The 26,509-nt window shown below is 36.5% G+C and overlaps 1 protein-coding gene across 2 annotated transcripts in view; it reads left to right on the top strand.

Annotated features, from left to right (window-relative positions):
- LOC140171659 (prestin-like) overlaps positions 1–26,509 on the top strand; it is a 129,521-nt gene that overhangs the window by 98,583 nt on the left and 4,429 nt on the right. Inside the window, exons 1-13 of one of the 2 annotated variants that reach the window (XM_072194953.1) lie at positions 8,839–9,031; positions 11,156–11,515; positions 12,036–12,146; positions 13,482–13,669; positions 13,959–14,123; positions 19,141–19,323; positions 19,853–19,935; positions 20,449–20,596; positions 21,523–21,636; positions 22,200–22,277; positions 23,525–23,620; positions 24,367–24,543; positions 25,308–25,469. In XM_072194953.1, coding sequence (XP_072051054.1) covers positions 9,025–9,031; positions 11,156–11,515; positions 12,036–12,146; positions 13,482–13,669; positions 13,959–14,123; positions 19,141–19,323; positions 19,853–19,935; positions 20,449–20,596; positions 21,523–21,636; positions 22,200–22,277; positions 23,525–23,620; positions 24,367–24,543; positions 25,308–25,469 — 1,872 coding nt within the window. In that variant the 5' untranslated portion in view covers positions 8,839–9,024. Of the gene's footprint in view, positions 1–8,838; positions 9,032–11,155; positions 11,516–12,035; positions 12,147–13,481; positions 13,670–13,958; positions 14,124–19,140; positions 19,324–19,852; positions 19,936–20,448; positions 20,597–21,522; positions 21,637–22,199; positions 22,278–23,524; positions 23,621–24,366; positions 24,544–25,307; positions 25,470–26,509 lie in introns of those variants that run through there. The other variant, XM_072194954.1, reaches the window with a different exon arrangement.

The raw sequence follows: 26,509 nt of genomic DNA on the forward strand, positions 1-26,509 counted from the left end.
ACTAGCTTTGAGCTGTATGAACTGCATGGCCTATATGCTACAATGTATTATGCATGCAACCTATTCCTAAAAAATCAGGTATGGGGCAAAACGGAACAGAGTTCCGTTTTGCCCCGGGCGTTTTGCCCCACAGATGGGTTCCGTTTTGCCCCAATTGGACATAATACGTATTCACTCAAGGAAATGTAGGCGTTATCTAGGGGCCTACTCGAGCATGGTAAACACTTTGCTGAAACATAGGCATATTAAACTAGGCCTACAGATAGAATTAATGATTAAAAGTTAACTTACTCCACAGAGATGGGTAGGCCTACTTAATATTTCTTTCTAATCAAATATTGGTCATACATATTATAGGCCTACTATAAGTCTATAAGAAGTTAACCACTCACTCCACAGAGATGGTAGGCCCACTTAATATTGTAACTGAATATAGGCCTACATATAACTAGGCCTAGGGCCTACCGATGGAACTACTGATATAAGTTTACACCCAGGGTGCCGTTTTGCCCCATAGGGGTTCCGTTTTGCCCCGATAGTGGGGCAAAACGGATTTATTTTTTTGAAAATATTTCTTCATTTTTTTAAAAATTGTAAGATTCAAGTTATATTGGTTAATGGTATATTAAAGGTAAATACAAACTTCAACTGAACATATACTTTTTACAGTCATATTACTTATGGTGACGTCACAGAGCATCCTCGAAGTTAAGTGTTCCGTTATGCCCCACCTTCCCCCCTAGGCGAGGTCTGCTTGTCAAGTTTCTTTTGACAAGGGGCAGTCTTCAGCGAACGGCTCTTTTCAGAGCCACCAAACCTTTAAATTTAGCAGATAGGCGAGGTCTGCTTGATTTCTGTTGACAAGGGGCAGTCTTCAGTGAACGGCTCTTTTCAGAGCCATCTTTAAATTTAGCAGATAGGCGAGGTCTGCTTGTTTTCTGTTGACAAGGGGCAGTCTTCGGTGAACGGCTCTTTTCAGAGCCACCAAACCTATAAATTTAGCAGATAGGCGAGGTCTGCTTGTTATCTGTTGACAAGGGGCAGTCTTCAGTGAACGGCTCTTTTCAGAGCCATTAGTAGGTAAGGGGCGGTCTACATGTCTCATTCTTAGGTACTTTTATCCTGAAGAAGTCGGAGCTACTCCTGACGAAAGCTTGACAGTTCTAAACTTGTCCGACGGCGAACCCGCTAAAAACCCATTGACACCAGACAGGGTCTAATTCTGCATAAAACCGGGCAACGTTATTTCTATAGATCTGCTGCGCATTCAAATTGCATTGTATTGCATCGTAATTTCATTTGTGTCTATGCTAATCATGTTTACACAACATGAACTCACGTGTTTTCAAGCAAATTCGCCGATAATAGGTGATCAAAAGCGATCGGAATGTTACAAAAGTACAGATCGCATTCAGCTTACTTCATATGAGATGATCTTTGGAAAAATACGGCATAATTTGTCTTGGTGTTTGCGGAATGCCATGCAGTAAAATATTAATACGTTGCGGCAATTCATGATTGACAACTAACAATCGGCGTGTCCTTCGTATCCTCCACTGTCAATTTCTTATCCACTCACTAATCCTCACAAAAGCTTTGTGTTGATTACGTAATGTGTGGAGGCAAATTGCAATAAGTACAATGAAATAATGAGTAGGGCGGGCTCCGAGGCGGGTTTCTTCTTCATCTTACGTAACAGTATTGTTCTCCAAAAAAAACCCGGAAGCTTGTCGTTTGGAGCTCTAGCTGAAATACAGCAAGATAATGTAAGATAGTAAATGTAAACCTGTATTTTAGCCGAATCTCGAGCTAATTGACACGGAACTAAGTTTATCCGTGTTCTCAACCGCAGTAACAAAATGCAACTATATCATGACTACGTACATGTACAGCAAAACAAAGACAAATGTTATTTCGCATAAATCAATAATATTGATATTCAATTAGAATGTCAGGTTTGCAAAGATTACATGTTAAATAATACATGTAGAACAAAGGACCCGTTCATTTGAAATTGTAGAGGGAAATTTGAATTCAAATAGAAATGGTGCTGGTGCAATTTCCATACACTCGTAACTGAGACCTGATCTTTTCACCAATAATAGGAAACATAGCCTACTACCCTATTACAGCTTGCAATATAAAATTATTTAAATGTATTTAATTTTAATTGTATTTATTTATCAATTTATCTTATTTTCATTTTAAAATAAACATGCGCAATTTATGTTGAACTGAAAGTGTCTGAGGGCAGTTGAGTGAGCAAAATGCTGTAGAACAGATAGTTTGAATAAAATACTCATCCGTGTGCAACATCGTTTTTGGTGTGTTTTCCAAAAAACATTAGAGGTAAAGACATGATTTTTTCACCAATATAATAGGAAACATTACTATCCTGTTACAGCTTACAAACACAAATTATTTACATGTCGGGAAGTATTTTATTTTAATTTTTGAAGTTGGTTACAGTTCATTTTAAATCACCCTGGGTTATTGTACACACATTTTTGGTCGATCGATCGTGTTTACGCAATTGCAATTCACTGTTAATCGATTTCACCTGTTATGGTATTTAAACATTATTTAACAATGAATCATAACAGCATGATTCCAGTTATAAAACCGAATAAATGTGAACTTCACTCCGGAACTAAACATCGCACTATCCACAACAAACGTCTATTGCACCGTGTTTAACAGAACGCTTAACGCCTCGAACGTTTCGAGAATTTGGAGAGATATTCGACCACAAGGAGTGTTGTCCCGAAGAAGTCAATTTCTCACCTTGATATTTGGTTACGGCGACTCTGTTACATATAGGTAAGTTGGACAAAACATTACAAAAATAATTTATAATTCAGTAAATGATATAGTCATGGCCAAATGACTAACGTTTTCATTTGAGTTTCGCGCTCTGTCAATGACAGGTCCGTGTACAGATTTTTTGGGTGTGGGCGGGGTGTGTGGGGGGGGGGGGAGCGGGGCTTCCAAAAAGTGGACCCTTACCGAATACAAAGTCAGTGCGCTTAAGGTTACACGAAGAAACGTATAAAAAACGTATAAAAGACGTATAAAGTTGTTCTCTAAAACCGCGTTTTCTCAGCAATCAAATATCGCAGTGGGTCAAATGTTGGTGCATGGATGTATCTTTACATTATTTTTGTGTGTTTATAAAAAAATTTAGAATCCGTTTGAAAATCCTTCGTTTAAATCATTTTTACGCACCATGTTCACAAGATCAAAAACACGTTCCATGCAGTTTTTTCAAATGTTCGCTCCGTATAAAACCACGCCGAGTGATTGTTTTCTCCTTTTTTTTTTTTTTTCTACAAATCGATTAAAGAAATAATGTTGCCATGGGGAAGAACCAAATACAGTACCGATCAAATTTTAAAAGCCCGTTTTTGGGTAACATTTTCGAGAATCTTGTCTGAGAAAAAAATGTTTTGTGAAATTATCGATATCTTGATAACGGGGCGTTAATTTAGACATCTGAATACCTACATTATTTCTCAACATTCTGCCAATTGCTATCCCATTTGATTTTCACTCCAAATTGAAGCTAGTATTGCAAAAAACGAGGTTTTCCTCCATCAGTTCGTTCAAAATTTCAGCGCCGACATGCGTGTTTATTCTAAGAGCCATTGTGCGGACGCGATTGTAATCAAATAATTACATCAAATTATAGTTACATATCCGCTTCGAGAATAAAAATTGCGTAAGCTGATGTATGGTCTAGTGGATAGAGCGTTGGACTGGGAATCTGTTATGAAAAATTTTTGTGGGTTCGAGTCCCCATGTGGCTGAATTTTCTTTCCTTTTTCTCTCTTTTCTCATTTTTACTTCCTTTCTTTCCCTTTTCTTTCTCTCTTTTTTCTTTTTTTTCCATTTCTTTCTTTCTTTCCTTTCTGTTTCTTTCTTACTTTCTTTTTTTTTTTTTTTTTTCTCTCTCTCTCTTTCTTTCTTTTTCACTATTTCTTTATTCTTTCTTGCTCCTTTCTTTTTAGTTTTATTTGATTGATTCGCTGACTGCAGTGAATCGTGATTGATTGTTTTTCACTTTATGTAATTCAGAAATTTGTTGGCCTGCTAAGTCTGTCTTTTTGAATATTCTTCCCAAATTCGATTTGCAAATAATTGCTTTTTGATATTGTTGTTGATGTTATTGTTGTACCCTATTACATTGTAATCAGGGGAATAGCAGCATTGATTTATTTCCTCAAAGATATCAAGGCTATAGACGAATCTAAATTCACGCATTCCTACACCTGACTAGCAGCCTTTAGTTGGGTAGCCGTCGGCTACAATGCACTCAAAATGTGAAATGATTCGGCCTTGGCGGAAATTTTAAACTGCATTCCATCACCCGTTTTACACCTTCCGCGAAAACACAGGCAGACAAAGGAATAACACAATACAGTTCCCTTCGACAAAACACACAGCATGGTCTATTCGCTGTTGAAGTGACATAATAATCGGATTAACTACACGCGGTATATGCATTGATGTACTTGCGAACAAAAGGACTATATGTATGAATACATGGAGCTATTAAGAATGGAGAGGCAATAGATTATGTAACGCATTGTACACTTGTGCCGATTTGAAACCTGAGAAGCTATTCATCGAAAGGTACCTTTTGTTTGGGACAAAGGGCTTCCACCATTAAATCGGTAAGCTGACCAGACAGTGTATTAACGCTTTACCTAGCAGACTACTGTCAATAAGTGATCAAACGAAAGTCGCGTGAAAGCGCTTACTATAACGAAAAGTACCTTTTGTTGTTATACCACTCAAGGGTGTAATTGAGTAGCCGTAAGCTCAAAAGGCACACATTAGCCGCTGATGCAGTTCGTTGTCACCCCACTGACTGTAGGTGCTTCATTTAAATAAATTGAATGCGCTTGCTGAATGATTACATATCAAGGCTGCCATGTCTGCATGTCTATTACTGTATAATGGTAATAGCTACGTATAGGCCTACATGTAACATATAATAAGTATACCGGTATAGGCCTATATTAAAGTTGTTTCACAAATTGACATATTTTATTTTATCTTAAGAAGGAGCATGTCATAAACAGTGGCGTACTGAAGGGGGGGCAGCTCTGTTGTGAGAGGTCTTGGGAGGGGATGAGGGAGGAAGAGGTGGAGGAGGGGACATGAAGAATGAGATGGGGCTGGAGGAAGAGAGAAAGAGGGACAAAAAGTATGAGGGGATGGAGAAGGAAGGGAGATAAGAAGAGGGAGTGATACTTTAGCAAGGAAAGAATAAGTACAGAGAAAGGAAAAGAAAGGAATAACAAATAAATGTAGGCCTTATAATAATTATTATAGAAACTAAACACAGCCCCCCCACAAAGGCCTAACACTAACAGCACTATAGGCAGCCATTCGATGATGTCAATGCCTTTATGCGTTACGTATTTAAAACGCCCAGTCAGATGTATTTTACACCTGCCAAGCACAAGTCACCCAATTTCGAAAATTGGACGTTGAATGTACACTCTCATGAATATTGATTGGCAACATTTTCCAATATGTCAGCGCTCAAATCGGACACAATAGAACAATAGACCATTCAGTGCGCTGTATGAATAGATGCGACGGGATTACCTGCGGAATTATATCCATTATATATATTATTAGCTTTTATTCTATTAACCCTCCTCATCCTTGCATCTTCTCTAGGTGTTAGGCGGCTTTTATTTGCACAATTGGACGCTCAAAGCACCAGGTTGGTGCTAGCGGCTACCCAAAGATGTCCGACCAAATCCTGACCATGACTTGGCTACTTGGATTCGTCTATAAATTCAAAATCAACACATTTTCCAGGGCGTAGCTTGACGAAGTGCCCCAATCAATTTTAAAATTTATAAAATCCTTATGAAATTGCCGAAAATGGCTTGTACCCCTCCCCCGGCATCCGACCCGGCATGTCGCCCCTCATGTAACCCCCCCCCGCCCGCCCCCGACTCACGAGCTCCGGGCACGAGCTAAGCCAAGTTTCATGTATTGACCGTGGATCAATCAATATTCTATTGTAAGTAGGCCTACGTCCCAGTACGCTTGTTCATTTTCTGCATGGCTGTTTCTGTTATGAACTTACGCCCCTCTGAAATCAAGCGCATGAAAAACTCTCGGCTAACCTTAAACCCCGGGCTTAAACCTCCTAAAATGTGACCTTTTTTGGACTTGTTGAACGCCTTATATCACCGAGTTAATAAAGTGGACCTTTTGTCAAGATTGCTTTATAACGCAGGTGGTAGGCCAGTGCCGTACTATTACGCTGACTTTTCGTATTCGGCGAGGAGGACGATTTCGACCTCCTGGTTTGTTTACACGATCATGTCAGAAATTAATATTTTGTTCTGAGTCTGATTATTCGGACTAGTGGTAGGCCTACACCCATCGAATGTGTACAGGGATCGAATCCAGGGTTCGATCCATGTACGCAGGTGGACAGATTGAATGTTGGAGAATCGACCAAATTTGCGATGTTGTCTGATTAAAAAGCGGATTTACTGATGAAAAACAAGACGTGCTTATCAAATCATCGAGATATTAATCGATGACCAAACGACATATTCTTTTTATTCTTTTTTAAAGTATTTGGTTTCAGAAATGTTTTTCATGAAACTTTTGATGGGGCCCATGTAAAATTAGGGCAGATTTTTTTTTTACATTTGCATTTTACCAATTTACATAGTCACACACATAATCATATGAAGTGTGTTTAGGATCTAAACATTAAAATGCTTACATTTGCCCCTTACAAGTTGCCTTGCCACTCCGTGCCCCCCGCCCCCAGTCTCTGAAAAGGTCCTATAGCTATGCCATTGGTTCACAGGCATTAAAAATAGTCTCAAATATGGAGTATAGGCCTATCTCTATTATGCTATACCCAATTCTCTTCACAAGCAGTGGAATTATCATTATTAACAGAAACAAATTAAGTCATCCGTTTAAAATCTACTAAACAAGCAATTATTAGTCACAATACTTTCTTTTGTCTGATTTGGTCCCCACAGTCTCGAGGTTCATTGCACAATTTAATGACAAAAATAAAGACCAGTGATTTGCGCATGTCAAATGTCAATACCTGAAATTGGAGTTCAACACACCATTAATTATTGTGACGTCATAAATAATTGTCTCTTGATTATATCTACAAAGCAAGACACAAGATTGCTTATTTAAGCATCAAAAATCATTTTTATGTTTCATATTTTTCGCACTTATAGCACTTATGATATAGGCCTAATACATGCAGAAATTAATTCATATTTACATTAAGCAATTAGCAGACCGCATGCCAGTGAATGTCTTTAGTTTTATGCGTTGTTTTTCGCTCTCTATACTGAATACATCATGCAGGGCGGGCCTGCAGAACACAGAAGATTATACTTAATACATTTAGAATTTATATTTATCGGCCAATAATTATAGCCCCCTATGTCAGAGCATTTTTCTCTTTTTATTATAATTTTAGGCTATACATGTACATATGAGTCCCGTTCAAAATGGTTATCTACTGAAGATAGCATGATTTACTGATACAGAAAATAATTGAAGTTTGATGATGCGGCGGGCTGGCTATAATGATAATTGGACGATAAAAATGCAAAATGCTAAACATAGGCCTACGTATGAATAGACCCCTATCTTTTGACATGTTGATGTTTTATGTTGTTGTTTTTTGCTATCTAATGAAGATAGCATTATGGCGTATACGGAAACGTAGGCCTATTCATAAATTTAGCAGAACGCGTCGTGTTGTGAAAATCTTTTGTTTCAAGATTTTTTATTTCGCTATCTACTGAAGATAGCATTTAGAGCGGACATATGTAATGCAGAAGATTCTTTTAAATACATTTAGGATTTTTTATTTTTATCGGTCAATCATTATAGCCGCCGGCCCGCCGCGTTGTCAATCTTCATCTCTTTCTAGTTTACATAAATCATGTTTTGATTTTTTTCTTTCTTATTTACCCGTCCCGGATCTTTATCTATTTCTTTCTACTAAATTTCTACAAAATTTTTATCACCTGCCTAATCATTTAAGCCTTTTTATATCCAGCATTCAATGATGCATCATGATTATTTTTTTAGAATGCGTGTTACGAAATAATGTTTCATGTATTTTGTAATATCTAATGAAGATATAATTATTTAGGGCCTATCACAGAAAATAGTTATAGGCCTATCTGTAGCAGAACGTGTATTAGGAAAGTCTTTCAGAAATAAAAGAAAGACCCTTGATCAGTTTGACTGTTCTCAGCTCCAAAAAACACCCTTACTGCTTACAAGCGCCGTTAGCTCCCAAAGACCTGAAAATTCCGGGGAGCATATCAAAAATTTACGATGTGCCCACAGGATTTGAGAATACATGATAAATGTATAAAAATGTGAGCCCCGGGTAAACAAATTACTGTAGGTTCGTCAAGCCTTGACGTGAAGTCGTCGATCGAGCGGATCAAAAACCTTATAGCGCATGCCTGCTGTTGCTGTTATTTACTGAACAAATGAATTATTGATCATGACCTTCAACTTTATCAAACCGAAATCGAATAATTTGGAACATGGTACGCAACCGAATACTCGGAATAGAGTATAATAATTTCATTATCACATACATTTTGTTAAAGAGGAAGTAACTTTATATCCGACCACAAGGGGATATGTTGTTACACGGATATTAGTCAATTTCTACCTTTCAGTACTAAAATCAGCGGCTACCATACACGTAAGTTGGACACACTTGATATAATCACTATTATAGTCATATTAACGATAAATGAATCCTTATCAGTGTTGACTAGAGTTCCGCGGTCGATTACATATGTAGGCGTTCAACTTAATATGGTAGAGGTTGCGGGTTCGAACCCTGGCGGTGGTTTAGTACGGTAGTGGAAAAATTGAGTTAGCTTGAAATTCCACTGGACACGGAACTTACTGCTAATTGTCTCGTTGTACTAACCCGAACGAAACTCGAGAAGCTGATCCTGGTTGCGATGGTCATTTATGGAATGTAAGTAGGGTGTGCGCAAAATCCCCGTGTTGTTGCTGTTGTTAATGGTTTATGGAATGATATGGGGCCATGGTGGTGAGCGACATCGACAACCTGTAGGCCTACTAAAGTGTGCTGAGGCTTGTTGATCAACGTCTAGGCGTTGTGCCTGTGCGCAACGCACTATATTTTATTTATTTTATTTTATTTTATTTATTTATTTGAACAGACGCTTTTGAATCAGCGGCACACGCCTAAATTGGCGGTGCGTTCATATAAAAGACAAAAAATACATTTCAAACAACAACAACAATAACTCATAGTAATCAATATAAATATTAAATAATGTACAATGTATAAAAGATACACAGCCCACTCACCCCCACCCCTACGCTCTCATCCCTCTCACCCTTACTCACCCCCATATCACACATAATATACCCTCACACACATGTACACAAGATCAAACTTATGTATATAGGTCTATATTACAATAATTACAATCAAAATTATTTACAATCATATGTAGGCCTACAATCATGTGTATAAATCACTGGGGTTTTTTTGGGTTTTTTTTGTGGGTGGGGTGTGGGGGTGTGCGATGTGCGTGTTGAGTTTACTCGGTCAAAGATGGCAGTTGGGCCAATTTAATTCTGTCGCGTTTTTGCATTCGAGACGGAACCATGCTTAAATCGGCTGTTTGACATGCACGTGAAACCTACATAGGCCTACACGGGACCTACATCATCGTCATTTTGCTTTATTTTGCCCTTGTTGATGCGAGACTACGAATACCATTAGTGGCGTAGTGTCAAAAGGGCACGGATGGAGGGGACGTGCCGATTAATGATCGAATTTTGTTAACAGTCGTCTTTCTGATGTACAATTTTTGACTTTTAAGTCAACAATTAAAATTTCAAACTATTTTTGCCCAAAATGAAGATGGTAATGAATTTGCTATCTAATGAACCAGTGTGCAATTTTGCAATCTTACCCTATTTTGGCACAAAACACCATCTTTCTGGTTAAAAAGGAGGAGGCACAGGGTAAAGGGACGGTGGCGTGCTCCGCTTCTACCGACTGTGTACACCGTGATGTAAATGGTATCAAATTGTTCCGCATGGAACAAAAAAAGAATCATATAATAATCCTAAAAAATTGTTTTAGGCCAATTACAATTGATCCTTAGTTTCCTGTTTCCCTCGCGCGTCCAAAATCAAGAATGGAAAAATATTTAATTATTTTATTTTTATTTAGGTATTTTCATCTTTTAATTGACTTTTTAATTACTTTTATTTGCTAATATCTGTTTTTAGTCTTAGTCAAAATGACCAAATGGACTGTTGATAATAGTCACGACCATATTTTCAAAATAAAGAAAGTAATAGATAATTAATAATTAATAATTAAAAGTCGCCTCGTCCTTTATTTTCAAACTTGAAACAGGAAACTAAGAATTAATTGTGAAGAGCCTTATTGGCGTAACAGAAAAAAATTAGGGTAGGTCGGTAGCCGTTTTTTAAAACATTTTTTTATACACATGCTTTGCTGTAAATTGCATTTATGATAAAGGCCGTTGAACCTTTTTCTGTCTTTCTTTTTTATTTTTATTTTCTTTTTATTTTTTTCCTTTTTTTTTTTTTTTTTTGTGGCAAAAATAAATAAAGTCTAGGGTCGCGGGGCTTATTTTTAAGGTCGGTCGGGTTACGCCAATCAAACACTTTTTAGGCCTTATTTGCAGGGTGACATCACAAAATGTGTCAACATTGGTCAAGGTTAACAAGATTCAATATTATTTAAATCTTTTCTGGTATACCGTATAGACCTTATTTGGAATTGATTAAAAAATGTTGAAAAAATTGTGTGTTATGTGGACCCGGATGTGGAACATTTGCTTTGGATTAGTTAATAAAACCGCAAATACATTTAAGGCACGAATTCTTCTCCATTTATAGTAAAAATGCAAAATAATATTCCAACATTTTCTGAAAGAACCCACCGAAAGTGACACGAGATGCTGCATTAATAATATAAATTCTTTTTTGACGGTGAAATTGGTTTTAGTAAAAGTTGCATTTTATGTCCTTTTTTGTGAGAATCGAATATCTAAATAATCGATATTATTTTTTTGTCATTTTATTATAGCGTTGAAAACATTCAATATGGCTGGGGACATGAAAGGACGATCTGACTGTGATTTGGATATTATATCAATGCAATGTGACAACGAAGCCAGATATCGGAAACAAATCACCATAACCAGACCGATATTTACGGAGGAAACTTTCCAAGAAGGATATCGTATTAGCACCTCAGATTCTTCAGCGACAGCAAAATTACGACGATCGTGTACCAGTAACCTGTCCATAAGTGGTCATGGACTGTGCCTCGCTGTACTCAAGTTCTTCCCTATCATAGGATGGCTAAAAGAATATAATTGGAGGAAGGATATTATTGGAGATGTGATTTCTGGACTTACTACAGCTGTGATGAGAATACCACAAGGTAGGTTAACCTGAAGTCCTGGGTTCTATAATGTCGAAGATATTTCATGTTTGCGGGGTTTTTTTTGGCTAGTGTAATCACATTTGATTATTAGCGGAAGTTGCAACGATATTGGTTAACAAAGTTCTTTGTATCTGATCGATCCAGAATGTTCACTTACTTGTGTACGTTTCAACAACACCTGTTGTCTTTATCAACACTTGATGGGTAGTGACTGCTATTGGCAACCGACGCTAGAAGTAGTTCCAGTGTTGATCTTAATAGTTGCCAGTCTGTTTTCCATCAAAGGATTTGCTTGATCCCTGAGTCAGGAACTCATCAAATACGTGAGATAGTTGGTAACTGAGATAGTTGGTAACACACCAACTATCTCACATATTATTTTGATGAGTTCCTGACTCAGGGATCAATCCCCTGATTGCCCTATTGATCCCTGATTGCCTTGATTGCCCTAATTGATCCCTGGTTGCCCTATTCCTTTTTAAAACATGATTGACTCGTTTTGGTTTGTTTATTCCAGAGATGGCCTATGCTCTTTTGGCAACGGTTCCAGCTGTTTACGGCTTATACTCAGCTTTCTTTCCAGTAATACTCTATGCAGTATTGGGTACTTCAAAGCATATATCAATTGGTAAGTGAAATATCACCCCTATATTGAAATATCAATATTGGGTTATTCCATTTAAAATCCACACTACCCTGTGGAAGATTTAGTTAATGTCCTCTACATGGGAGGAGTACAAGTTAGACAGTGGGTAACTTCCATTTGAAATACTCACTCCAGTTGTGGAAGATATAGGAAAAGCCATAAATATGAGGGAGTATGGGTATCAAAATGATTAGCTGTGACCATTTACATTAATTCGAAAAACATACTCCTCCTGTGGCAGATATTTCCAAAATCTTCCACAGGGGTAGTGTGGATTTTAAATGGAACAGCCCATTTCAAAATAAGAAGAAATTAAAGGAGCCTTTCTCGTATCAAACAAATTTCAAATCTGAATTACTGTCTAATTTGCGCTTGCCAAATTCCTGCTGTTATGATGGGGTTATCGTTTTTCCCACAGTTCCGTTTTGCGCGATACCTTATATTAAAGGAAGTCTCCGGCAATCACAACGTTATGCCTTATATGTAAGAAAAATATTTAAAACAAACTCAAACATTCAGTACTCAACACGCGATATTCAAAATTCCTGGGCGCTGAAATTGTCGAGTGCAGTGACGTCCCAGTATTACAATGAAGGCTGACGACAATTGAGCACAAATAACCATTGCACTTAGACAATTTCGGCGCAGGAATTTTGAATATCTCGTGTTGAGAACCGACTGTTTTTATGGTCAATCTGTCAATATGAAATTGTTTTGTGCTTGATAATTATTTTTCTAACATATCAGGCATAGGCCTAATGTTATGATTGATTGCCGAAGATCCTCTTTAAAATCAAGAAAAGTTATTTAAAAATAGCTCTAACCTGAACCTCATAGGAAGCCCCGCCAGAGAAGTTCTTCTGCGTGAACCAAACCTGCATTGCACGGTTATCAGTCAAATTAATCAGTGACAAGGTTATCTCTGCATCAATTAGCACCTGTTGAATTCAGAGATAACCTTGCTACTGATTAATTTGATAACCAGGCAGGTTTGGTTCACCCAGAAGAACTATGCGGGAGGAAAAGCCGTCAATTAAAAACATTGACCTATCGTATTGAAGATATAAATTTTTTCCCAAAAAGATCTATTTTTTAGGCATTTGATACCATAAGGCCATTCCTCGTATTCAGAGTGCAATTTGATGTGTGCTCTCAGGTGAAAAAAAAACCCCGTTCAAACTTTGCTATCCGATTCCGATTCCTTAAACGACGCAAGCGTATCATAGTCCAGGACTATTCTATGCTTCGTAAAAGCTTCATTCGATATTCAAATTTTTAACTTTTTCTTTTAAACATGTCAAATGAAACGCGATTTAGGTACATGGGCTGTGGTCAGCATCATGATTGGCAATGCTATAGATGCAGTCATAGACGTGGAATTAAGTAATATCAATAATGGTACATCCGAAATGGCAGAAATGACGTCGGGAATTTCAGCTGAAGATAACACAATGCTCAGAGTGCAAATTGCTACTTCTTTGTGTTTACTTGTGGGCATTATTCAGGTTAGTGTAGGTTTGATCAAACACTTTTCTGAAATTGAAACCACTTCAATATTCAACATAGACCTTTTTTATAATTGGCACTTTGCTGTCGTTGATGGGTAACATCGATATCATGCAGGCGGGATAGGACACACGTTGCGTGACGAACGAGACTGCATGCTAAACTATGACATGTATAAGGTTGAAAGCCCGGTTAAATCGGTTATCAAAATGAAAAACAACATACTTACAGCGTTATCAGCAACAAAACTGCGATCAAGACTTAACCAATTATTATTACATATTTCAGACTCTTATGGGTGTATTGAGACTTGGTTTCGTGACCAACTATCTCTCAGAACCATTAGTGCGCGGATTTACTACCGGAGCAGCCGTACACGTATTCACCAGTCAATTTCCCAAACTTCTTGGAATTAAAACTACCAGACGAACCGGAGTCATTACTCTGGTGTATGTAAGTATATAAACTTGATTATTTTACACTGTTGACTTCGTGATCCTTGTCATTTTTGACAAAACTTAATTAGTATAACTGAACTAAGTCTGCATGCAAAAGATGCTATTCAAAGAGAACAGTGGACAAGCAGACCTCGCATATCTGTTAATGTAAACGTATTTGGTGGCTCTGAAAAGAGCCGTTTACTGAAGACTGCCCCTTGTCAACAGTGAACAAGCAGACCTCGCCTATCTTGTGTTATCGGACATATAAAGCAACAATTAATATTATATATGATGTATATTTTATTGATTGATGAATAAACTTGAACTTGAACTTGAACAGTTAACAATCAAATTATTTTGATTATCACACTTTTATGAACGTCGTTGTTCTTCTTGCTATTATTGTAATTATTTTCTTCTAAATACGAGTGGATATTCATACGTAGTGGTAGATAAAATGATTAAAGAGTTTAACTTCAACACTACACTATTTTTCGCTCACGGAACGTTTTCCATAGGGCCTGCACTTTGGCTCGTTTTTTGCAGGTTTACATGGTCCAATAATCACAAGATGACTGACATGTGGTAACAAAGGAAGCAGTCACTGCAATTTGATTATGTCCCATATGATTGGCCATTCAAGACACCCCTGTGAATATACTATAGCGGCCTTTTCAAAATATAATACCTGTTTGCTTGACTGTATTGACAATACCCGGGAACAATACACACAGTATATGCATTGGACAAACTTTTTACAATAAACATGATAAGTGATGATGTGACCTCCAGATTTATACATCGTTCGTCTCGCACACTGACAACATTTGATTGAATGGACTGTAGGCTACTGCGCCGTGATTACGGTGAAGGACACCGGTTCAAATCCTTTGTTTGAAGCCAATCGATAAAAGCATGCAGGGCTTCTATACCCATGTACAGTTTATCCCTACATAACCTATGTCTTGAATACGCTGGCGAAATTATGTAATAATCGGATTAATACTATATAGCAGTAGGTAAAAACAAGTTTTGAATAATCCGCGCTATAAAGTCCCATTCAGTGATCCCAGCGAAAGTGAAAAAAAAATCAAATTGTTACGTTTATAAATTTTTTTGATGAAAAACAAATGGCAAAAAAACAACAACAGGAAAACGACAGTATTGACGAAGTTGAAGCCGCATTCAAATACATGTAGCTAATTTATATACTGTCAGTACCGGTATGTAAATTACAGACTCACGTAAATGCATTATTTTTTGTCTTAGACACACGGTTTTCGGCTGAACCACTGCACTAGCAAGCTATGTTAGCACATCTATGACAATGACGAAAGGTACAAAATCAGCCATAGGCCTTTAGATAGCAGAAGACACAAAAGTGGTGTTTTATGACCTTTGACATTCTTTTGTGGCGAGTGACATGGTCTTTCAATTCACGCCGAGTGTCCTTGACAGGTTTGACTATGCTTCAGTGGTCATGAAAGAATTCAAAAGATAACCTCTGCCCCAATAATCCCAAGCAATTGTCTGAAACTGCTCCTCGGATCATAAGAACTCAGTCCTCAAATGATAGTCATAATAATGTCCAAAATATAAAAATTACTGACTATCATTGAAGACTGAGTTCCGCAGTCTAGTATCCAAAATCTAAATTTTGATGATTTTTACGATCGTCGGGATGAAAAAAAATCAAAAAATCACTGAATGGGCCTTTAGTTCCCTCTCCTTACCCTGGCAATATAAATCAAAGAAAAATAAAGAAAGAAAACAAGAAAAGAAAATTAACCAAATTAAGGGATCTGGAATGAGCGTTTTGAGCGTTTCGATAGTATTTTTGTGGGACATGAGAGCACATCAGACATATCGAATTGCATTCTGAATACGAAGAATGTCTTTCTGATATCAAATAAATTTCATTGTTTGAAATTCACGACATAATACAAATTTTATGACAAATTATTAAAATTTGATATTTTTCACATTTTTGATAAATAACAGTCCTCGAAGTAAATATCATAAATCTAATGTTATATTCTTAAACAGTCACTGGCATGATACCATACATGTATAGGCCTATATATAGTAAATTTGTCTGCTTTATCTGTTTTGTGCTGTTTAAGCAAATAGTTAAACATAATTTCCATAAAATGTAAGCTTTTACTGTCAGCTAGATATGTCCCCTTTTAATTTTAACAAGTGAGGTAAAGCAAAGAAAATTTACTACTACTAGCGCCAATGAATGTTATAAGATTGTAAAACGGTACGATCCTCTGGGTGGGGGTGTGTGTGGGGGTGTGTGCGTATGTGTGTCCTGCACGCGTATTTTTTTTCTGCAACTATAACGGGACGCAATACGATACCGGTATGTTATAAGAATCAAACTTACAAGAAAGATGCCTCTTGTCAAATCCTACAATTCTGTCAGAGAAAATATGCATATTTGCATTAAATTTTTAAATAATTGACATAATTGATTAATTAATAAATATTTTATTTAATGATTTACCATAATTCCAAATATGTCAAACAATATGTCAAATTAAAGCTAATGAAATGCTTTATAAATTGGTCAGAGCGCATTTTGCAGAATGCATTTAGTTCTTTAGCCTGTCAAGCCATTCAAGCCTGTCAAGGTCAGTTAGTAGCCACTTGCTGAATGGATGGCCATGATCAGCTATCAAAGAGATGCCTTATGCAGCTGCCAATCACAGTAGAGGTTTGATAACATTTTGTTTAAAACCCAAATGTGATATAAGGACAAAGCTGTGCATGTTGGTACTTAATTGTTTGGATTCTTACGTTGAAATTCCCTTGTATTAGTATTTTTATGTGTAGTGTATAGTGGTCATAAATTATATAGCTTTTAAATTTTGGGCATTTTTGCTCTGTTGCACTGTACCATTATGGAATTTGAGCAAATCATTTACCGACACAAGCAGGTATACAGTGTAGTATTTTATTTTATTTTGTATCTCAGGAGCACAGCTCACTTGGTAAGGCATCAGAATTTGGTACACTAGCGCTTCGAACTTTAAATCGGAAGGTGGTGAGTTCGAGCCTCATCACGGTCACATTAATTTTATAAACCAAATATTGTTCGAACTTTTCATATTTGTTTTTTCTTTTATTGTTTCTTTTCTTTGTCTGTTTTTTTTTTTCTTGTTTTCTTTTTTTTCTTTCTTTTTTTTTCTTTGATCCATATTGCCAGTGTAAGGAGAGGAGGGAACTAACGGCCCATTCAGTGATTTTTTTTCATCCGGACGATCGTAAAAATCATCAAAATTCAGATTTTGTACAAGACTGCGGAACTCAGTCTTCAGTGATATAGTCAGTAATAATCTTTTGGTCATTATATGACTATCATCATTTGACGACTGAGTTCTTATGATACATCATCCGAAGAGCAGTTTCAGACAATTGCTTGGGATTGTTGGGGCAGAGGTTATCTTTTGAATTCTTTCATGACCACCGAAGCAGAGTTAAACCTGTCAAGGACAATCGGCGTGAATTGAACTGACCATGTCACTCGCCACAAAAGAATGTCAAAGGTCATAAAACATCAACTTGGTGTCTTCTGCTAGTGGTTCAGCCCTAAGCCGTGTAGGCAAAAATAATGCATTTACGTGAATCTGTAATTTATATACTGACAGTATATATAAATTAGCTACATGTATTTGAATGGGGCTTCAACTTCGTCAATACTGCCGTTTTCTTGGGTTTTGTGCCAATTTTTTTCATTAAATTTTTTTATAAAAATAACAATTTGATTTTTTTTTTCACTTTCGCTGGGATCACTGAATGGGGCTTTGCAACGCGATATATTCAAAACTTGTATTCACCTACTGTTATAGTATTAATCCGATTATTACACAACCTCACCAGCGTATTCAAGATATCCAATGCAAATAATCACCTAGATTATGACGTATCATACCGTAAATATGGCGGAGTACTCAAATTCATTCAACAAAAGCATGATTACAAGCTATTCAGCATCGAAGTGGTTACGTAATTCTCTTGGTTACCGGATCACGCTATTTTTATATCCTTCGAGTACCATATACTTTGTGTGGTGATTGTTTCGATCGTAGTTCATTACTCTGGCGCGTGATCCCGTTGGCATAGTAACATTACGTAACTTCGATACTGAATTGCAATCTACCGCGACAGCTCGTCTCACACACATAACAAATGCACAAATACGATCAAATAGGAGCGTGTTTATAGTGAGCCAGATTATGCGGTATTTAGCTGGACTGCCACGCAGTCTATATTTGTTTATGTTTTACTAACCATTGCAAATCTAGACTACGAGGTAGTTTAGCTAAATAACGCAAAGATTGTCTCACTATAAACACGCTCTAGGTTGACGACAACGTTTGATTGAATGCACTGCATTGTGCCATGATTACGGTGAAGGAAACCGGTTCAATTCCTTTGTATGGAGCCAGTCAATAATTTCACGCACATCCTCTATTATTGCCCAATTATTGCCCGGGATGATTGCACACTGTAAAAGAGCTATTGTTATAATGTTTGATGAAATCGTGTTTAACTACCGTATTTGCTTTATAAGAAGGGGCACAATACAGATAAAGCAGACAGATTGACTACATGTGGTACATGTATATACATATTAATATAGGGAATGTGTGTGAGTCGAGTATTACCTAATTATAATAGGGGCGTATCCAAAAATGAATTCACGCCCCTTTCAAATGTCGAGCCAAAGTGCAGGCCCTATGCACTAGTTCGACTAGCGTCTTCAGATGATGTGATAATATCTTGTCTACAATCAGTGTAGTGTCAGTGAAGGATATCCCGATTGTAGACAAGATATCATCACAGCATCACCATCTGCTGAAGACGCTAGTCGAAATAGTGAAAATGTTCCGTGAGCGTAAAATAGTGTAGTGTTGAAGTTAAACTCTTTAATTATTTTCTTCTTGTTTTTATAGTTATTGCCTCTAATTTGCTTTCATTTTTATCATCATGAAAATAATGTTCGTGTTTTACCCTTTTTATAGACGTACATCGAATTATTTACCAAGTTGAAACAAACCAATCCGTGTGCTGTTATAATGTCGGTTCTAGCCCTCATGATGCTGATATTGATAGCTGAAATGAATGATCTACAAGCTCATAAATCGTGGTGTAGAAGAGAAGGACGCAAAGGAAAGAAACTACCAATACCATCAGAATTATTTGTAGTAAGTATGAAGGGACGTATTTGCAGTGGACGATTATTCCAAGGGCGTGTTGCTCCGATTTCAATTTTCACATAAGTATTGGTTATATTTTGAGTCAGTTGTGAGGTAAACTCTTAATTTAAAAAAGAGCGATATTTCAGTAACGATATAGGGTAGAGAGTTTTGGAATTAAATCTAATACTGGAACTTACTTTTTGCAACTATATTGCGACGTTTCGTCTGGAACCACCAGACTTCATCAGGCAACTGACCCGTTGGACTGGTCACGTGATTTAATTCCAAAACTCTGTTTGAAACTACTGGATGACTAAGAACATTCACTCATTTGATATAGGGTAGAGTTATGCTGTAATTTTATTTAGTTACCCGCAACAACAACAACAACAACAATAACAACAACAATAACAAAACCAAAACCTTAAAAATATTTTCATTTGTTTGTTTCCAAACGCCAAATTTCATGGTTCTCTGACTTATTCTGGCAACAGATCTCCTCTAATAGATATAGTTTTTTTTTCATCATTGACAGGTGATCTGTGCGACTCTGGCGTCATTTTTAGGAAGGTTCGAGTCGAGATACAATCTGTCAGTGGTTGGAGATATTCCAACAGGGTAGGTTTAAATGATGCTAATATTACACCATTGCTACTGAATGTTATATTTCCAGGGCCAAGATCGCCAATGCTACTGAATGTTACACGTTTACTTACTAAAATTATATGGGTGTTGGGGGGGTGTATGAGGGCGGTGGGATGGGGGTGTGCCCCTCCCCATGTCCTGGGCATAACGGTAAAACATTGTCTAAAGGCTGGATGATAACTCATGCTGAACAAGAATACACTCTAGTCACATTCTAATCATAAGATAATCGGAATGCAGAAGTGCATGCATGGGAGAGCGGAAAGGGAGCAAAGCTCCTCCTAGGAAATAAATGACTATCAAACTTGAGGAAATGATGTCATGTGAGAGAAAAGGATAGGGAGAAAGGGACAAGAAAAACTTTGCTCCTGAGGACGAAATCACTTTCTACATCATCAGAATATACAGATACGCAGGATCGAGGTGACCACGCATCTTGCATAATAATGGTATAAATTGATTCCACTTAATGACCCTTTTTTCCAGAGTACCTGTACCCACCGTACCTTCTTTACGAGGTTCTATGTCATTATTTGGTAGTGCATTTGCCATGGCTATTGTCGGTTTCGCTATCTCTATTTCTATGGCCCAATTATTTGCCAAGAAACATGAATACGAAGTTGAAGCAAATCAGGTAAGTTATCAATCAATCAATCAATCAATCAATCAGTCAATCAATCAATCAATCAATCAATCAATCAATCAATCAATCAATCAATCAATCAATCAATCAACCAATCAATCAATCAACCAATCGATCAATCAATCAATCAATCAATCAATCAATCATCCAATCAATCAATCAATCAATCAATCAATCAATCAATCAATCAATCCGTCGGTTGCAACACATAGTTGTAAATGTTTCCTAGAAAAACGTTTCGGAGTGATATGTTATTAATAACGGAGTCGATACTCCTCCACTGCGTTTTGATACTGTTTTTTTCATGTGTAATTAATTATGCTGTATTTTTAAATGATTACTTAAGCTTTACCTTGCACATAATTTTTTGGTTTGTTTCAGTGTACTTGCGCTCGTTAAATGTGCAATGTTAGCTTATCTTTTTGCAGTGTTTTGGTATACATGTAGGTTTTAATTATTGTTCTTAATCATGTTAATTGGTTTTTAAATATGTGCATACTTTTTAACCAGTGTAATTTATATATTTGCTTTCCATGTTTAAATTTGTATAATGTGTTATTATCATGTATATTGTAAAGCGCTTTGAGATATTATATTGTACTGCGCTATATAAGAAATAAATTATTATTATTATTATTATTATTATCTCTAATTGGCCCGATTCCATTTGAAATTTAAGTTTAAGGTTCAAACTACTAAACTGTATCTTTAATACACGTAGTTAAAAAGGAATAACTAGTATCGGATATAGCTAGTTCTAATATTATACGTCACTATGTGAAACTTAGTCAAGTCATCAAGTCACATGGGCGACACACCTTTAACCATAAAACTTTTTTCATCACAAATTTTAACCTTTTCAGAAAAGTTTAATTGCCGCATCAATTCCTTTAATTGTCATTCATGTCGCCTTGCAGGAGCTGATAGCATACGGTAGCTGTCACATCTTCGGGTCATTCTTTAGGTGCTTCCCTCATGCTACTTCTATGTCACGTACTGCAGTTCAAGAAGGATCTGGAGGGAAAACACAGGTAAATATGGTTTGCTTACAATCTGAGCTGTTTTGATCTACAAAATTAATCATCACCTTGTACGATGATCATCTGCAGAGTGCTCAAAAAAGTGGAATTATGTCCACATTATACGTATTAGAATAAGGTAATAATGTATAATATAGTGTATGTAGTTTAAACATCTATCATTACAAACTTTTTCCGAAACTGGCTACACTTTAACATTAGGCATCACATTATCTCTGCCTTTAACGAAGTTAGCATTTTCACTTCCTTCGATTTGAAATGAGATATTATTACCCTTGTTACCATCGATCTGGTTGCGTTACAGCAGGAGTCACGATGAAATGCTCCCGCCTATTCTCAATTTGGGCACAAAATGTACGCGCGACTATAATTTAGCACCATTTGTTTTCTTATTATTCATTTTACAAGAGTGTTGAAATATTAAATATTCAATGTCATTTTCAATGACAAATAGAGAAGAGATAAGATACTGCATTGTGTATATGGGTCGTTATATCAGCCTTGTACTTATTTGATTAACAAGTATTGTTTTAACTAAATATTTGATTCCGCAGTTGGCAGGCATCATATCGGCACTTGTTGTTGTTGTGATTCTACTTCGACTTGGGCCTCTGTTCTCACAACTTCCTCAGGTAAGAAACAAAACCGAACCAAAAACAAAGAAAATATAATATGAAGATGAATAAAATAAAATATGAAGATGAAGAAAACGGGAGTAATATATACAAGAAATTAACAGAAAGACAAAATTTTAAAGAGAGAATAAAAGAAATAGATAAATTGGCATAGTAGGGCTTATGATAAAGCAGTGAGCAAAGTTACTTATTGTTTTTGGATTAAAAAATGTTATCCTGTTTTTCCAAATAGGACATAGTTTAATCCTAAATTTTGATATATGGCCAATTCCTGGAAATATGGACCAATTAATTAAGAAATAAAGGGTAATGCATGATCCTTTACACGAAAATAATGTGTCGAGGCAGTAAAAACGTAAATAATGGGTGAGGCGCAGCCGAACCCATTATTTAAACGTTTTACTGCCGAGGACACATTATTTGCGTGTAAAGGATAATGCTGCACCCTTTATTTCTATTCTATTACCACAAAATAGTGTGATTTAAAGAGAAAATATCAATTTTTTTGCCCAAATATTTCAAGTTGTTTACCTCAAGGTGGAGCGCACACGCGTAGCCAAAGCGTATGCACATTCCAATAACACAACCTAACATTCCATTCTCCCCATAATTAAATAAGCAGGTATGCACATACAATAACACACCCCTGACATTCCATTCTCCCCTACATAAGCAGGTGTGCTGTGCGCTCTGCTGTGCGCTGTGATGATAGAAGAACATAAAGTTCGTTGCCCTTGACACTTTATCGCTAATTAATGGTCTGTCACGTGACGCGTTTCAACAAATCACAGTGCGCGATTTTGAATAATGGGTCGTGGGGGTAATAGAATGTACTTTTTAGGATGAAAAATCAATCAATCTAATACGAGTTTTAAAAAGTAACATGAAATAGTAAAATTAAGAGTAATATCGTGGCCTACACTCAAGATTCTGAATGCTTAGATTTATGTCAAGTCTTTGAAGATTGTGACCGCTAGTAAGAAAAACATACACAATTGCATGTTTTTACCCCCCTTCCCCCAGAGAATTCCAAATGTGTTTCACTTGGCAAATCAGGATAATTAACATTTTTAATCCCTAAGATGAGGGCTGTATTTTACTGGAATCGGGAGTAAGGAAAGATAATACGGCATGTGTTACATAATTCAAATTTTCTCTTCTCATAATTGACTCATCGTTTTTAAACTTCCTGTTGTCGTTGTGTGTCGTAGTCCTCATTTCATGCATCTGTTTTTTATTGGCAGTGTATTCTTGGAGCTATCATAGTTGTTGCATTACGTGGTATACTCAGACAAATAAAAGACCTACCTCTTCTCTGGAAAGTTAACAACGTGGATTTTGTGAGTATCACATAGGCCTATAATTGATAATAAACGAAGTGTCGATTTAAAAAATCGTTAAACTGTATCAAAATTATATCCTAAAATGGATGTCTATGTGAGTAATATCCACAAGCAAAAATGTCGATAACATTTGTCCTGAACAAAATATAGAAACCCAAGCATCTTCAATTGTCATTTTACAACAGTGGTGTATTCTGGTATACCCTGCGCACAACCCTAACCCTACACTGCAAAAACAAGTGTTTATATTTAAACACCATATTGTGTTTATCAGAGCAACACTTAATAAACACATAATTCATGTTAATGGTCTAACACTAATGTTCATAAATTAACACTTGGTGTTATATTACAAACACTAATGTTTGTAATATAACACCAAGTGTTAATTTATGAACATTAGTGTTAGAAAAATTAACATTAGTGTTAGACCATTAACATGAATTATGTGTTTATTAAGTGTTGCTCTGATAAACACAATATGTAGTTTAAATATAAACACTTGTTTTTGCAGTGTAATCCTAACCTAATCCTAATCCTAACCTTAACCCTAACCCTAAAACACAGGTTGCTCAGGGTAAACCAGAATTGTACCTATTTTAGATTTGTAGGCCTTTTTTACCATTTTCGTAAAATGTTTTGTTGCCACCCCCTTTGAAAGACCCATCGGCTCCTATATGGGAAAAAATCCTGGTTAATACGCCGATGTCTTACATTCTGCTTCTTTTCCCGTCATTTTACAGGCAATATGGTTGTTAACGTTTCTGTGTGTGTGTCTTCTTGGCGTTGATCTTGGTTTACTCTGCGGTGTCGGCATCGCTCTCGTCACCATCGTTCTCAGGACCCAAATACCTAACAGTTCAATTATTGGTGCTATACCTAATACAGATATCTACAGGGATGTCGCCAGGGTTCCTGATGTAAGTTTCACAATCTTGTATATTTTTCCGGTAGGATGTCAAACATTCTCATCTGTCCAGACATGGACACACGGCCCTTCACGTTCTTTGACCCTGATGAAGTTGGGTTTAATATTGAACTGTGCCATTGAAATGAGTACATTATCAACACGAACACCAACGACGTACATTATTCAAAACCTTATTGGTTAAGAATAAACTAGAATGGTGGTTATAATGCAGGTTAAGCATATAAAGTAGACCTCTATAAAGTTAGAAAACTATAGGCCTACTGAGCTCAGTAGGGCTATAGCTTTTAAGACACTGAATGTATGGATATACATGTAGCAGATAATGTATCCAAATAATGTAAGAATAAAAACGAATAAACGAATAAAAACAGCCGGCTCTCAACACACAATATTCAAAATTCCCGCGCCGAAATTACAATGACGTCATGGTTATTTGTGCTCAATTGTCGTCAGCATTCACTGTGTTATTGTGACGTCACGGACAATTTCGGTGCCCGGGAAATTTCGCGTGGTGAGAAACGGCTGTTTTTAAGGTCAATATGAGTTTGTTTTGAATAAAACCACGTGATTCGTGCTTGATTATTATTTTTCTAACATATAAGCCATAATGTTGTGATTGCCCGAGACTTCATTTAACGATACAGTAAATTTAACAAAGTGACGAATCGATATTCAGCAGTCTGCCAAACTCACAGCGATCTGATGCTCATTGATCAAATATTAACTTGACGATTTTGATTTATTTTTATACAGGCTCGTGAAATTCCGGGAATTAAGATATTCTGCTTTTCATCCTCACTCTGCTTCATCAATGCTGACAACTTCAAGAACTCTTTATTTCAAAAAGTCGGAATCAATCCTCAAAAACTTCTGATAGCTAAGCATAAAGGAGATATAAACAAGAAGTTGGAATATGTAAGTGATATAAAGAGTAAAACAAAAATAACTACCCATTTGGATTTGTTACTATATTTCAGAAAGTATTTCTTCAAGTTGTTTTGCATCAGCAGACTCATATAGCAATAAAGACACCGATTTCATACTTGATGTAGTTGACTTCATGTTTGAATGAGCACACATACGAGGGTCATTCAAAAAGTTCTACCTGTTGGGTCATAACTTTTGTTGTGTTAAAGGTAGCTACTTGCAAATTTGCATACATATAGTTTGTAGTGTCACCTACAGGTGGTGAAAAAATTATGCCAAGACCATTTTCAGATTTTTGTAGGTGACCTGAAAAACACCGTAAGATATGGTACACCGGAAACGGTGACACATCTTTGGATATTGCACTTGAAAACATGCGTGCAGCCAGTGTACGAACTTCCCTCTTTATACAAAAAAATCATATAAGTAACAATATAAAGTTTGAATGAATATACACCTTACAGTCCAAAACATCATCTGTGACTGAAAAAGTAAAATTTTGATAGACAGAAATTACCCAGAATTCCACTTTTTGGAGGGATATCTTGTAATATCTAAGGTAATGATAATCAGCATAGTGTCCATCCGTACAGCGTGACTTTTCTAGCTGCGCCTTTAGATAAAATACAAAAGTTCAAGCTACTATAACACATTTTTCAGTCAAAAAAAGTAAATTTACTTCCCTTTGTGATCTATTGTGGTATTTTATTCCAAAGAAAGCGACATAATGCCACCATTTTACACCATGTTTCATTAAAGTCAATATCTTCATAAACTCTGTTTTTGGTCATTTATACTAATTTTATTATACTGGCTATTTGTTCTATTAGTTTTGTGCATATTAATGTCCATCATTTTCAGTTTATGGCAACCTTTTAACCAGTACATATAATTTTATGATTATTCTTATGATTTATACAGTTTTTACTGTATAACATGACCAAATAGAGTAATTATGGGATCTTCAACACACTGTACTCGAGACGCCTTTGTAAATATTGTACATATTTTGACCGTTTCCGGTGAAC

Source organism: Amphiura filiformis, chromosome 15, assembly GCF_039555335.1.
Source record: "Amphiura filiformis chromosome 15, Afil_fr2py, whole genome shotgun sequence".
NCBI lineage: Eukaryota > Metazoa > Echinodermata > Ophiuroidea > Amphilepidida > Amphiuridae > Amphiura > Amphiura filiformis.